A 14,793-nucleotide genomic window follows, 5' to 3' on the forward strand; every position below is an offset into this window, starting at 1 on the left:
ACACTCTTCTTTCAATTTATTTTATCACACCTGCTCTGATAGCTACAACAGTGAGTTGTGCATCAGTTTGGTCAAATAAAGTAGTTTGGATAATACTTCTAAAACATGACAGGACTGAAAATCATTTGCAACTGCTCTATTTCTACAAAGAAAACTACATAAATAACATAAATAACATCAATGTATCAAAAACCTCATTCTCATAACAGACGGTTTCCGAAAATCTGAAAATAGACATATATTAACTGACCACATGTTTGTCTTTACCGTAACCCATCAGCAAAGCTCTGCATTTTGAAATGAGTTATTGGTGTAGTTGTTCTTTTTTAAACAAAACGTGTATGTTCAAAGAAGGAGATGATATATATGATGTATTATACATTCTTATTGTATAATATCTACAAAAAGCACCGAAAATACTTTAGAAGCGATTGAAAGCGGATAAATACATACAAAATGACACCAGACGCCAAAAAATATAAATCGATATGTCTCCTCGCCCAATGTTGGCCCTAGCGCTTTTAGTCCTCGGCCGCACGCAAATCCCTTTTGAAATGTATTCAGACATTGATTTTATCCTCCTGTGTCCTTTACCAATTTTGATTGTTCGAACACTCACATACTTGCCCGCAGATAGTCTTTTCGCGCATTCGGGCTTTGAGTTCATCAAGCAGGCAAAGACAACGTTTAAGTCACTTTGATACTTGAAAATCTTTGGCCACCCATGCTTTTTATGAATGTGGAAAAACCTGCCAGCACCAAGCAGAACAACGTTTAATTGTGCACTTACCATTTGCCAGGCGTAAAAATAAGATTGATCCGAAAATCGTTTGCTGCTGTTAAGGCCTTTTGCTACAAGCCTTCCTTAAACAACCGTATCGACTTTTAAATGTTTAAGCTACGCAATCAGCTCAACAAGTAAGAATGATTTCCCCTTGAAATATGTAAATATGATAAAAAAGTAAAAATACTTTAAAACTGTTGTTTTCTAAATTATCGCCTTACCAAAATGTTAAATCGTAATTAAGAATTCCCGTTTTTAATTGTATTCAATGTTGACATGCATGAAGAAAAGCATATATTTGTTGTTAAGATTTAGAAAGAATTTCAATAATTATTATTATAATAAAAATATAAAATGAATCTTTAAACGGATTTGCCCATTGCTCAAATATATTTTCATTTTCAAACGTATTGCATTCCTCTGAAGATTGTCCAGTCTATAATGAAAATTCCCTTCCTTTGATAAAAAACGCATTGATATAAAACAGAATCATTCCTCTCAAAATTAACGCATTTATGATCAAAATTCCATTCGTCTCAAGATTAACGCATTTGTAATCGAAATTCCGAGCGTCTCAATATTAATACACTTATGATCGTAATTCCATTCACCTCAAGATTATCGCATTTGTAAACAAAATCCATTTATCTCAAGAGTTACGCATTTGTAATCGAAATTCTGAGCATCTCAAGATCAACGCATTTATTATCAAAATGCCATTCGATTAAAGATTTATAATCGAGATTGCAATCCTCTAAAGTTAACACATTTATAATTATAATTCAGCTCCTCTCGAGTTTAACGCATTAATAGTCTAATTTCCTTCCATCTATGATTAACACATTTTTAATAATTATTTCTTTACTTAGAATATTAACACATTTATCATCAAAATTCGATTCCTCTCATGATAAATGCATTTACAACCGAATTTCCCTTCCTCTTAAAATATACGCATTTTAAATTCCTCTGGAGATTAATTATCAAAATTTCATTTCTCTCAAGAAAAACGCATTTACAATCAAAACTCCTTTATTCTCATGTTTAAAAGCCTTTATAATCAAACTTACATTGCTCTCAAGACTGATCCATTTATGATCAGAATTCCATTCCTCTCAAGACCTCCATTTTTAATCAAACTACCATTCCTCTCAAGACTTATCCATTTATAATCAAACTTCCATTCCTCTCAAGACTAATCCATTTATAATCAGAAATCCATTCCCCTCAAAACTAATCCATTTATAATCAGAACTCCATTCCTCTCAAGACTAATCCATTTATAATCAAACTTCCATTCCTCTCAAGAATCATCAATTTATAATCAAACTTCCATTCCTCTCAAGACTAATCCATTTATAATCAGACCTCCATTCATCTCAAAACTAATCCATTTATAATCAGACCTCCATTCATCTCAAAACTAATCCATTTATAATCAGACCTCCATTCATCTCAAAACTAATCCATTTATAATCAGAACTCCATTCATCTCAAAACTAATCCATTTATAATCAGACCTCCATTACCCCAAGACTAATCCATTTATAATCAGACCTCCATTCCCCTCAAGACTAATCCATTTATAATCAGACCTCCATTCCCCTCAAGAATAATCCATTTATAATCTGACCTCCATTCCCCTCAAGACTAATACACTTATAATCAGACCTCCATTCCCCTCAAGACCAATCCACTTATAATCAGAACTCCATTCCTCTCAAGACTAATCCATTTCTAATCACAACTCCATTTCCCTCAAAACTAATCCACTTATAATCAATGTTCCATTCCATTCAAGACTAATCCACTTATAAGCTGACCTCCATTCCTCTCAAGACTAATCCATTTATAACCAATCTTCCATTCCTCTCAAGACTAATCTATTTATAATCAGAACTCCATTGCTCTCAAGACTAATCCATTTATAGTCAGAACTCTATTCCTCTCAAGACTAATCCATTTATAATCAGAACTCCATTCCTCTCAAGACTAATCCATTTATAATCAGAAATACATTCCCCTAAAGACTAATCCATTTATAATCAGACCTCCATTCCCCTCAAGACTTATCCATTTATAATCAGAACTCCATTGCTCTCAAGACTAATCCATTTATAATCAGAACTCCATTCCCCTCAAGACTAATCCATTTATAATCAGAACTCCATTCCTCTCAAGACTAATTCATTTATAATCAGAACTCCATTGCTCTCAAGACTAATCCATTTATAATCAGAACTCCATTGCTCTCAAGACTAATCCATTAATAATCAGAACTCCATTGCTCTCAAGACTAATCCATATATAATCCGAACTCAATTCCCCACAAGACTAATCCATTTATAATCAGACTTCCATTCCCTTCAAGACTAATCAATTATAATCAGAACACCATTCTCATTAAGACTAATCAATTTATAATCAGAACTCCATTCTAATTTAGACTAATCAATTTATAATCAGAACACGATTCTCATTAAGACTAATCAATTTATAATCTGAACTCCATTCCTCTCAAGACTTCTCAATTTATAATCAGAACTCCATTCCCTCAACACTAATCCACTTATAATCAGAACTCCATTGCTCTCAAGACTAATCCATTTATAACCAAGCTTCCATTCATCTCAAGACTGATCCATTTATAATCAAAACTCCAGTCCTCTCAAGACTAATCCACTTATAATCAGAACTGCATTCCCCTGAAGACTAATCAATTTATAATCATAACTCCATTCATCTCAAAAGTAATCCATTTATAACCATAACTCCATTACCCTCAAGACTAATCCATTTTTAATCAGAAATCTATTCCTCTTAAAATAATCCATTTTTAATCAGAACTCCATTCCCCTCAAGACTAATCCATTTAAAATCTGAATTCCATTCCTCTCAAAACTAATCCTTTTATAATTTGAATTCATTCCTCTCAAGACTAAACCATTAATAATCATAACTCCATTGCTCTCAATACTAATCCATTAATAATCAGGACTCCATTCCATTCAAGACTAATCCATTTATAATCAGACCTCCATTCCTCTTACGACTAAGCCATTTATAATTAAACTTCCATTCCTAGCAAGACTAATCCATTTATAATCAAATTTCTATTTCCCTCAAAAGTGATGTCTTTTTTATCAAAATTCCATTTCTGTGAAAGTTAAAAACATATTTATAATAAAAATTATGTTACATTCAAGACTAAAACATTTAAAATTATTTTTTATTCCTCTCAAGATTAACACATCAAAGATTAAACTCCTTTCTTTACACGATGATCGCATTTACGATGAATATTCCATTTTTCTGAAGATGAACGCGTTTGTAATCGAATTCCGTGCCTTTCAAGATGAAGGCATTGATAATCAAAGTTCCATTCCTCTCAAAATTAACGCATCAACAAACATGTCCATGTATATTTAGTTATAGTTCATGTTTTCGGTGTTTTGTGAGAGTTTGCAAGAAGATAATAAAAAATATTTCGAAAATAAATAAAACGCTTTATTTGAAGCATTCAAAGGTCATGTATGCTTCTCTTCCAGTGGTCGTATTCTTCTTTTTGACGAGAAGTTCTGTATCACCGAACATAAAAGTAGTCTCTATATCCTGCTGCTCAAATGGAATATCGGTGCTGTTTTCAAGCTCAACTTCCCCGAGCAGTTCACATCCGGGGTCTGTTGTGAACTCGGGGTTCTTCTGTGTCGTTCTGTACACGCACGAACACCTTGAACCATTTAGGCACCCACCACTTTCCATTCTTCCAAAACTTCTTCTCATCTGGGTGCTTCTTTTCATCAAAAATGGCATACACTTCTGTCCCATACGTGTATTTCATGATCCTGGAGGAGACAATGGAGGGGTTATGTCCAAACCTCACGGCACCTTTCAACACGACGAGGCCCGCGTCTGCAGGAACGATCAGTCTCACGCCGGCTAATTCATTCCTGAATCTCTCCTGAACGTACGGACTTTCACCGAAACCGCCCACCAGAATAACCGTTCGCACGCTTGTTATCTTTGGTTCAGCTAAAAGAGACTTCAGATGTTGGATCAGCAGATCGATTGGTCTTTTAAACCATGATTGGACAACTGTTGTATCAATCTTCAGCTTGTCTTTGCCTCTCGTGGAGATGGCATTTTCCGGCACTTTCAAGGACGCAATTCGTTTCTCTAAAGATTCGGAAGAATACTTTTCTGCAAGATCTCTCAGCGAGGCAGAAATACGAACAATTATCTGCTTTGTTTTGTCAGTGTCAAATGACCGTTTCTTATGTTCAAATTCCCGAGTGACGTCGAAATAATCATTCATTTCTGTCTTTCGGAGGTCAGTGAGAGCTTTTTCCCCAAAAAGTTCATTCAACATTTTCATGTAATTTTCATCCACATAGATGCCTCCCCACGGGCCCCCACTGGCTTTGTGGATTTCCTTCAGGGTTCCATCTGGCTTTCTTTCATGGACAGATATATCTGCGGTGCCTCCTGCATTTTAAAACAATGATAAATTGTTTTTGTTTCATGTATTTAAGGTATACGTTACCTGTCGAAACTAAATTGAAAAGCAATCTTGACTCAATTGTAATTGAACAAATAAATAAATTGTAAATGGACGATAAGTTAGTTTCTTAATCCTTATTCCTTTTTCAAATAAGGAATAGGGAACTAGTGCCTTATTCCTTATTCAAAATGAGTTACTGTATTGTAGATATGCATAATTTCACTTCTTTGTAATGTGTTTCTTATTTTCATAACAATTCAACAACTTTGTGAATAAAATAATGCACGAAAATAGACATAAAATCGAATAAGGAACTAGTTCCATATTCCTTATTCAAACTCGAATAAGAAATAGAAACATTTTAAGTACATGTTATACATTTATTTTCAAATACCTATGCAGAAGTGATCTACATAAAATGTTTTCAGAAATGCATTGTCTATTAAAGAGAGTTTTAGTACTTAAAGTGCTTTAAATCCGAATAAGGAACAGAATTTACGAAAAATACTCAAATTAAAAGTGCTTAATTTACTCATTTTTTGACGAAATATCAATTGAACATTGATTTTATGAAATAATTTGAATAAATGCGTTGACTTATTCAAAGGTTCCTTATTCCTTATTCAAACCCGAATAAGGAACAGAAACGGTGAATTATCAACTTTTTAAGTAAGACATGTTTTGATCAAATAACTATGCAGAAGGTGTCTACATAAAAAGTTTACAGAAATGCATTGTCTATTCAAGAGAGTTTTAGTATTTAAAGTGCTTTAAAAACGTAATAAGACTCTGAAATCTTGAAATGTACATATTTTTGGAATAACGGATGAGAACACACTCCATAAATGATCAATAAACTAGTAAAACAAACTTTAATTGACCTTAAAACCTTAAATATGATCTTTCTCGTGTCCTGTTGTGGTGCAAGTGGTAGCTCGTTTCTTTATATCCAGACAAAAACGTATCAATGATAGTTTTGCGAAAGCCCAACAAGCTACCACATCCGATACTTGTCATACAGAATGCCGAAATAAGCAAAGTCAATAACTATAAGCATCTAGGTCTTACTTTTTCTAACGATTTTCAACGAAGATCTTATAAAATGGCTTCGACCGAAAGAGCTTGGTAAAGTATTGTATAACATTCCATTACGTTTGTTGTATCACGGTCAAGCTTAAAGAGCATGTATTTTTCTTTTTTTCTTTATTTGACCCCAAACGATAATAAACGGACTTCTCATATAATGGCTCTTACCAACAGACATTGGCAACGTATTGTTTTATAACATTACATCACGTTTGTGGTATCACGGTACAGCTTGGAGAAAATGTACTTTTCTTTGAGTCGATCCCTGTTCTAGTATGTGGACACTATAAGAGAGAACTGTTAACCGAGAATTAAAAGAAACGACATTGAGGCAGTTCAAAAATGGTCCTTAAGAATCATCACAGGTTCAACAACCTGTGCAATGTTGATATGCTTCTCAGCCAACTTCTTTGGAACAATCTATCCGAACGTAGACGAAAACGCCGTAAAACTGAAAATCAAAAATCAACTTACCCCTTCTTATCTTTCGGATCTTCTCCAACACGAACATGGCTTGCTGACGACGAACATGGCCGGATGACGCTCTTCTACCTAAACACGATGTCCCAACCATTCACACGAGTTCCATACATAAGTGTAACTTATTTTTAACAAGAACCATCCGTGCATGGAACAAACATCACTCTGATCAGTAACTCAACATCATTATCTTTCTACAGCGGTCAACATTAGTTTAACCTTATATATATATAACGTCGGTGGTCGGTGGAAGCAACAAATTAGCCATGACTGCTTAAAGTTTAGTGCCGTTTTCCCTGACCTCTGTAATTGTTGTTTTGTAGAAACAGTTAAACACGGCCAACGTCTGCCTTCTGTTTGGCGACGAATCTATCGAGCGTATTATGTAAAAAGAATGCAAAGGTATTTTGTCGAAAAGGAATAAACAGATAAGTGTTGTTTTTTTTTACTTTTCAAGATTTCTAAATCCTTATTCCATATTCGACGTATGTAGACCACTTCTGCATAGTTATTTGATCAAAACATGTCTTACTTATAAAAGTCAACGTTTCTGTTCCTTATTCGAGTTTGAATAAGGAATAAGGAACTACATTTGTAGTTCTAATAGTCCTTCATTCGACTAAGTGGGCGTTATATAAACTTGAAACGCTCCATCCCTTTAAATAAGTCAACGCATTTATTCAAATTCTTTGATAAGCTCAATGTTCAAATGATATTTCGTCAAAAAATGAGCAAGTGAAGCTCTTTGAAATTAAATATTTTTCGTAAATTATGTTCCTTATTTGGATTTTGGAGCGTTTTCAATGCACTTTAAGCACTAAAACTGTCTTCAATAGACAATGCATTTCCTTAAACTTCTTATATATACCACCTCTGCATAGTTATTTTGTCGAAAACGAGTAAATTAAATAGTTGATGTTTTGAAGATTTCTGTGCCTTATTCGGAGTTTGGTACGTTTTCAAAGCACTTTAAGTACTAAAACTCTCTTGAATAGACAATGCATTTCTGTAAACTTTTTATGTAGACACCTTCTGCATAGTTATTTGATCAAAACATGTCATACTTAAAAAGTTGATAATTCACCGTTTCTGTTCCTTATTCGATTTTGTGTGCGTATAAAGTACTTGAAACGCTCCATCCCTTTGAATAAGTCAACGCATTTATTCAAATTATTTCATAAAATCAATGTTAAGTTGATATTTCGTCAAAGAATGAGTAAACTAAGCTCTTTGAAATTGAGTATTTTTCGAAAATTCTGTTCCTTATTCGGATTTAGAGCTTTTTTGAAGCACTTTAAGTACTAAAACTCTCTTGAATAGACAATGCATTTCTGAAAACTTTTTGAGGAGAACACTTCTTCATAGTTATTTGAAAAGAAATGTATAACCTAAAAAGTTTCTATTCCTTATTCGAGTTTGAATATGGAATAGAGAACTACTTCCTTATTCCTTATTCGATTTTTTTCTATTTTCGTGCATTATTTTATTTACAAAGTCGTTCAGTTGTTATGAAAATACGAAACACATTACAACGAAGTGATTTTATGCATGTCTACAATAACTCATTTTGAATAAGGAATAAGGAACTAGTTATCTATTCCTTATTCGAAAAAGGAATAAGGAATAAGGAACTAGCTTGTCGTCCATAAATTGAAGCAATAACCCAGAACAAGTGAAAGTTTATGATCCCATACCTCCAAGATCGACCACCATGTACTGTGATCCTTGAAACGCTACAGCGCCCTTCACGTCTGTACCCAATGTTTCACACCAGATCGAGGCACATTCCGGCTCCAAGGCCAGCTTAAGGCGGTTTGGCTCTACTCCAGCCTTAACAACAAGGTTTCACATCAGCATATGTAAATATAATCATACTTTTTACGTATTCAATAGTATGTGACAATCCCCTTTAAGAGGGCCAAGATGGCCCTATATCGCTCGCTTGAGTAAAACTTTGTGCTATAGACTTGTTAATAATTAAAAGTGATTGATAGGACAAGAGCAATTTTAGGTTATTTCTATGATTAAAGCGCAATAACTCTAGGGTAACTACAGCAATTTTGCTTATTATCAAACACGTTCATACACATTCTGACCAAATTTGGCCATGATTGGACAAAGGGTTCAAAAGTAATTGATCGGACTACATACTGGATGGTGCCTGTCTACCCTTCCATACACCCTAGGTGGAACTATTATATTTCAAGTTTTTTAAACACATGACAAATATGTATTTGTTTAAAAAGATACAAAGGGCAATAACTCTTACAATATTTAGGTTGGATTTATATGACACATAGTCACAAAAAATCACAATTTACTGTGAGTAAATTCATGAAGTTTGAAGTTGGTACCTTCACTGATTTTAAAACAATAAAATAGCAATAAAAAAAAAGATGACCCATATTCGAACTTGACTTAAAAATTTTAAAACAACTTTGACAAATTTCCAGGATATTTGGGCTGAAAATATTACCTCTAGAGTGCTAACAAGGTTTTTCTAAATGTGAGCTCTGTGACCTAGAATTTGACCCCAGATGACCCATATTCGAACTTGAGCTAGAAATCATCGAAACAACCTTTCTGACAAATTTCCAAGATATTTGGGCTGTAAATACTACCTCTAGCAAGGTTTTTCTATGTTTGGGCTCTGTGACCTAATTTTCGACCCCAGATGAGCCATATTCAAACTTGAGCTAGAAATCATCGAAACAATTTTTCCTACAAATTTCCATAATATTTGGGCTGAAAATGTTACCTCTAGAGTGTTAACAAGGTGTTTCCATATTTGGGCTCTGTGACCTTGTTTTTGACCCCAGATGACCAATATTCGAACTCGTCCGAGTAATAACTGGGACAAATATCCCGACCAAGTTTCGTGACAAAAATGTGACAAGTAGAGTGTTAACAAATTAAGTGTGGACGGACGATAGACGACAGACGACGGACAACCATCGATCCTAATAGGTCATCCTCAGCCTACGGCTAAGGTGATCTAAATTGAATTCAAATTCAATGTAAATACTTCGTTACACAAACTATTCACAGATACGTGTTCATGTTTCAGTTTTAAATAAAGAACGTTTATACTTAAAGAGCTTATGAACTTATCCAGGTTTAATGTTAGGAATACATAAGGAATATATATTATAAAACACTACGAATTTTCTTTCGGCAGAGCTATTTTAGGTAGTCTATTTTAGTTCATTGCTTTGACGTTCTATATTTAGATAATGTCTTTATATTTATATTACATGGATGGAAGCCCTCCTCATGAACATATTATTTCCTAGTGACATGAACGTTTTAACTTAAATACTATCAAACAGGTCTGTACTAATATAGCCTTTATGAAAAATGTTATTTTAAGAATGCGTTTGGTATGATATGAGAAATATCAATTATCACATAGGGGTGTTCGGTTAAATTTGAAAAATATATCAATTACTACATTGGGCCATATGTAACTATAACGACATTTAAGTAAGCTCATGGGAGTAAATGGACCTCAGTCAATGATATACATCGTCGGAAATATCATTCCAATGACAATTAACTCTCAATGCTGTAAACAATGCAACAAAAACGTCTTACTTCTATAGCCGCGTCCCTCATGAATCTCTTGGCATTGTCATCCCAGATAGCCGGAACGGTCAGCACGTACAATATGTCAGTCTCCTCGAGTCCTATCTTTTGCGTAGTAACCGCCTTTAGTAGATGTTCTCTCAGGTATTTGATCGACATGACAAACAGCGGGAAAGCCGCCATCTGTTTTCCACTAAAGTCCTCTACCGTAACGTCTTTCGTCAAGTGCTGAAGTTAAGTTGTATGGGTGTTATTGCTTTTAAGTTGGTGGTGGTTTTAGTTACGCTCCCGTTTCAAATTTGCTCTTATTGATAAATATCGGGATATATGGGACGTTTAGTATTGATTATATGGTTTTATTCCACCCCAATGCAAGGCCGTAACCCAGATACATGTATTGATATAGATATTTTTTATTCAAAGTAATCTGTGTTTGCTGCTGCAAGATCTTATGAGTGTATTTCTCGTTTAATGCATATGTAAGACTTTGAACCTTGTTCCTCTGAACAAAAGCATCGTTTTTTATTTAGTTTGGTTGCTTGGTTAATTTGGCTAATTTGTGTTTGGCGACTTGGCTAATTTGTGTTTGGCGACTTGGCTAATTTGTGTTTGGCGACCTGGCTAATTTGTGTTTGGCTACTTGGCTATCCGGCTTATTTGTGTTTGCCTACTTGGCTACTCGGATATTTTTTATGGCTACATGACTACTTGTTTTCTTCGCTGTTTTTTTGTGTTTGGTTACTCTAAATACTTTCATCAAGTTGAATATCTTTTATTAATGACTTACCTCATTATTATGCAGAACCATCTTAAACCTCCGAAAAAGCCTCCAGCGTGGTGCTCATCATCTTCAGCTAGGGTTGCGTATTTGTCTTCAGCCTCGAAACCAAACTTGTCAAACTTTCCCTTTGGATTCAGAAGGACAGATGTAGGTGTTTTCAGTGACACCAATCTTGAGGCCCCGCCCCCGGCGTACCAGTTCTGGTTTGTCTGAATCTTGTTGGGGTCGTCTCGGAATGAGAACGCATAGCCGCTGTATGTGGTTCCGAAGTCGAAAGCCGCAACCAACAGTGTCTGGCTTTGAGCATTGCTTGCCATGGTTGATAAAACAACACGCTGCTCGAAAATAAGACAGACATGTAAGGTTGAGAGTGATTTTGTAGTTTCTGCTTCCCAACCATGGGTTTGTGGGTTTGAGCTACACTAGTGGCACGTTCTCAAAGCTTCTTAAAACTCTATATTCACCCGGGGGAGTGGACTCTTATTAATATCAGCATAAAGCTGTTTTAACGATATGACTTAAATACTTTTGTTCTTTAGACACTGAAACTCTTTGCACTTGAAAAAATAATTTGAAAACTTCAAAACGATTATCATTTCAAATTAACTGTTTTCACTTCTTATGAATTTAATTGAACTATGGAACTATGGTTTGATTTACTTGTAACCATGTTTTCCAATAGACCTAGGAATTGTTTGTTTTATATAAGAAAAAATGTAAATTAATTTTGATGCCAAAATCCCATTGAGGGTTAGGATGTATTATTTAATGAGCGCTCATTTCATGTAGCGGTCAATTCTACTAAACGTACATGTTCTAGTAATTGATTATTTAGTTAAATACAATTGGTGCGGTCAGTTACTTCGTATACCCGACGTACAGATCTGACTTATCAGAAAATGATTCATTGCCTGTGTATGTGTATGCCTGCGAGAAAGGAAATATTTGTAAGAGTGAATAAAGGCGTTAAAATGTTTAAAAAAATCGAATATTTATTATAGATATAGGCGAATTATTTCAACAAGGGCTGTCACAGCGCGCTCGACTATTCCATCGCTTTAAATATAAAAATTGCAAGTTTTAGTGAAACATGCATGGATCACTGTAAAATAAGATTAAATGCAAAACCTTATCCAGAATTTCTAATTTGTATAATATGCAAGATATAGTTATCATACTTGATTGTTTAAATGCAATACATAAAGTTGTTGCTGAGTTATTAACTTTCATGCGCGTACATGCAATACCTTAACCATAATTGCTAAGTTGAATAATAAAGGGGCAAAATTTATGTCATATGCAAGACAGAGTTAGCTTAAGGAATGAATGAATTAATTAGTTTAGAAGGTTGGATGGTTGGGAGCACATGTATAAAGTTTCGATGCAATACATGATGTATTTGCTGAGATATTGATTTTAGTGTGGTTACATGTAAAACCTTAAAAAGAATTTCTAAGTCGAATATTTAAGGGCCATCATTTGCAAAACAAAGCAATTTAACTTGGGTTTTCAAGTAGATTGGATGGTTGAATACCGCTATAAAAGTAGTTGCTGAGATATTAACCTATGTGTGCTTACATGCAAAATTTTAACCAGAATTTCTATGTTGAATAATAAAGGGCAATAGTTTGCATTATATTCAAGATAGAGTTATCTAACTTGATTAATTCAGTAAGATAAATAGTTGGGAACACTTGTCGAAAGTTTCAATGCAGCACATGATGTATTAACTAAGATACTGACCTAAATGTGGTAACATGCAAAACCTTAACCAGAATTTTAAAGTCAAACAATAAAAGGTCAAGATTTGCATTATATGCAAAATAGAGTTATCTTAATTAATGATTTTAGTAGGGTGGATGGTTGAGTACCATTGTATAAAGTCTAAATGCAATACATCAAGTCGTTATTGAGATATGAACCTATGTGTGCTTACATGCAAAACCTTAACCAGAATTTCTAACTCAAATAATAAAGACCCATAATTTGCATTATTGTCGAATTGGTGTTATCTAACTTAATTCATTAAGTAGGTTTGATAGTTGGGAATGCATATATAAAATTTCAATGCAATACATGATAAATTTGCTGAAATAATTACCTAAAGGTGCTTTTAAACATGCAAAACCTTAACCAACGTGTGACGCCGACGATTGGGTGAGTAGTATAGCTCTCCTTATTCTTCGAATAGTCGAGCTAAAAACGATCCTTGTATTTTTCTCAGGGTGCGCCATTCAGATGTTGATGCTATATTTATCCATTGCTGTAAGTGAAACATTTAAGGCAAGGGAATATACAAACAAACATTACATCATTCATACATTCACATTTTAGGTAAAACTGTTCAACTGTGTCGGTTATTGTGACCGATCATACAATATTTAATTGACATGTACTTCAGAAATAAATTAGACTTTAAATAATAAAAAAAAACTAAATTACTTACTTGTTGATCAAATATTCAACAAATAGTCATGATCTAAATTTCGATATGTTGGTCATACAACTCTTGTTTTTAGTTTCACTAGTTAATTTATAAGACGTTGATAAACAACTATCTATACATTTTTGCCAAAATTAAAGAATAAAAATGTAATTAAATCGAATCGGTTTTTTGAGTCGTAGACAGAAGCATTTTAGGGACACTAATGTATGTAGTAATATATACTACTAGTATTTAATTCACATAAACGGAATTCAAAGTTTCTAAGGAGGCAGAACATCAGCTATTCCTTAAGAACTAGGGCGGAAGTGATCTGTGGCTAAGGTAATATGGAGAAGGTTTTGGTTTCGAGCTTACCAGGTGTTATGTGTTTTATGTCTCTAGAAAGGACACAAGTACTCGTTTCTAGCACGAAACGGGCTTAAGCTAAAACAGGCTTCACAAGCGAAAAATGGAAATAGTTAACTAAACTAATAGACACTGCAACCTGTAAATCAGTAAATAGATAGTATATACAGAGTACATATATATATTGACCAAATTTTGTTACAAACTTAATCTATAAGAAAGTGCGCTTAACATTAGTGAAAAGAAATACTGATGTTCAGAGCACTTTCTTATGGATTAAGTTGGTCATAGGATTTGGTCAATATTCCAAAAGAAAATCATTAAAGAGGACTGTGTTTTATAACTCAGGTTCTTTTCCCCTTGTTGTTTTCATGCCGTAGGAATCGTTTGAGCGAAAACATTTGCTCCAACGCGTCACAAAAATGATTTGTGCACCAAATTTAGCAAATAAAAAAAAACTTGCAACGAAACAACTTTTTGCCCATACAAATCCACACATACGAGAGAGATTGCTAAAGCCTTCGTGGAAATAAAGATTTATAATAAGCAGAGCTATTGAACAAGTGTCTTCTTATTGTTGTAAGAAGACCGTGGACGATAATTTCATGTAATCCCACTAGCCGATACATTGCATTAAGAAAGGCCATGATAATAATCGTATGTTCATCTTCCGAACACATATTTCTATTTATATATTTATAAATCTGTATTTATTTATTTATAAATGCATTTATTTGCTCACTTAAATATGCAATACACTTATCGTCGTATAAGTCAGATACAGT

At 34.0% G+C, this 14,793-nt stretch overlaps 1 protein-coding gene across 1 annotated transcript; it reads right to left on the bottom strand.

The window, feature by feature from the left end:
* Positions 1–3,008: 3,008 nt before the first annotated feature.
* Positions 3,009–11,360, bottom strand: LOC128203767 (heat shock 70 kDa protein 12A-like). Its single transcript, XM_052905309.1, has 4 exons — positions 11,224–11,360; positions 10,446–10,664; positions 8,546–8,681; positions 3,009–5,269 (listed from the first exon to the last, which is right to left on the bottom strand). Exons 1-4 carry the CDS (start codon positions 11,242–11,244, stop codon positions 4,452–4,454), a joined length of 1,194 nt encoding a protein of 397 aa, XP_052761269.1. The 5' UTR covers positions 11,245–11,360; the 3' UTR covers positions 3,009–4,451.
* Between the last annotated feature and the right edge of the window lie 3,433 nt (positions 11,361–14,793).

The sequence above is a fragment of the Mya arenaria genome, chromosome 9 (genome assembly GCF_026914265.1).
Source record: "Mya arenaria isolate MELC-2E11 chromosome 9, ASM2691426v1".
NCBI classification, from domain to species: Eukaryota; Metazoa; Mollusca; class Bivalvia; order Myida; family Myidae; genus Mya; species Mya arenaria.

What these genes read in the sequence shown, in the direction of transcription:
- LOC128203767 (XM_052905309.1), bottom strand. Translation starts at nt 11,244, where the DNA reads ATGGTTCTGCATAATAATGAG. An exon ending in TGGTTCTGCATAATAATGAG is followed by an intron (nt 10,665 to 11,223) that starts GTAAGTCATTAA and finishes ACTTAACTTCAG; the next exon opens with CACTTGACGAAAGACGTTAC. An exon ending in TGAGGGACGCGGCTATAGAA is followed by an intron (nt 8,682 to 10,445) that starts GTAAGACGTTTT and finishes CTTGTTGTTAAG; the next exon opens with GCTGGAGTAGAGCCAAACCG.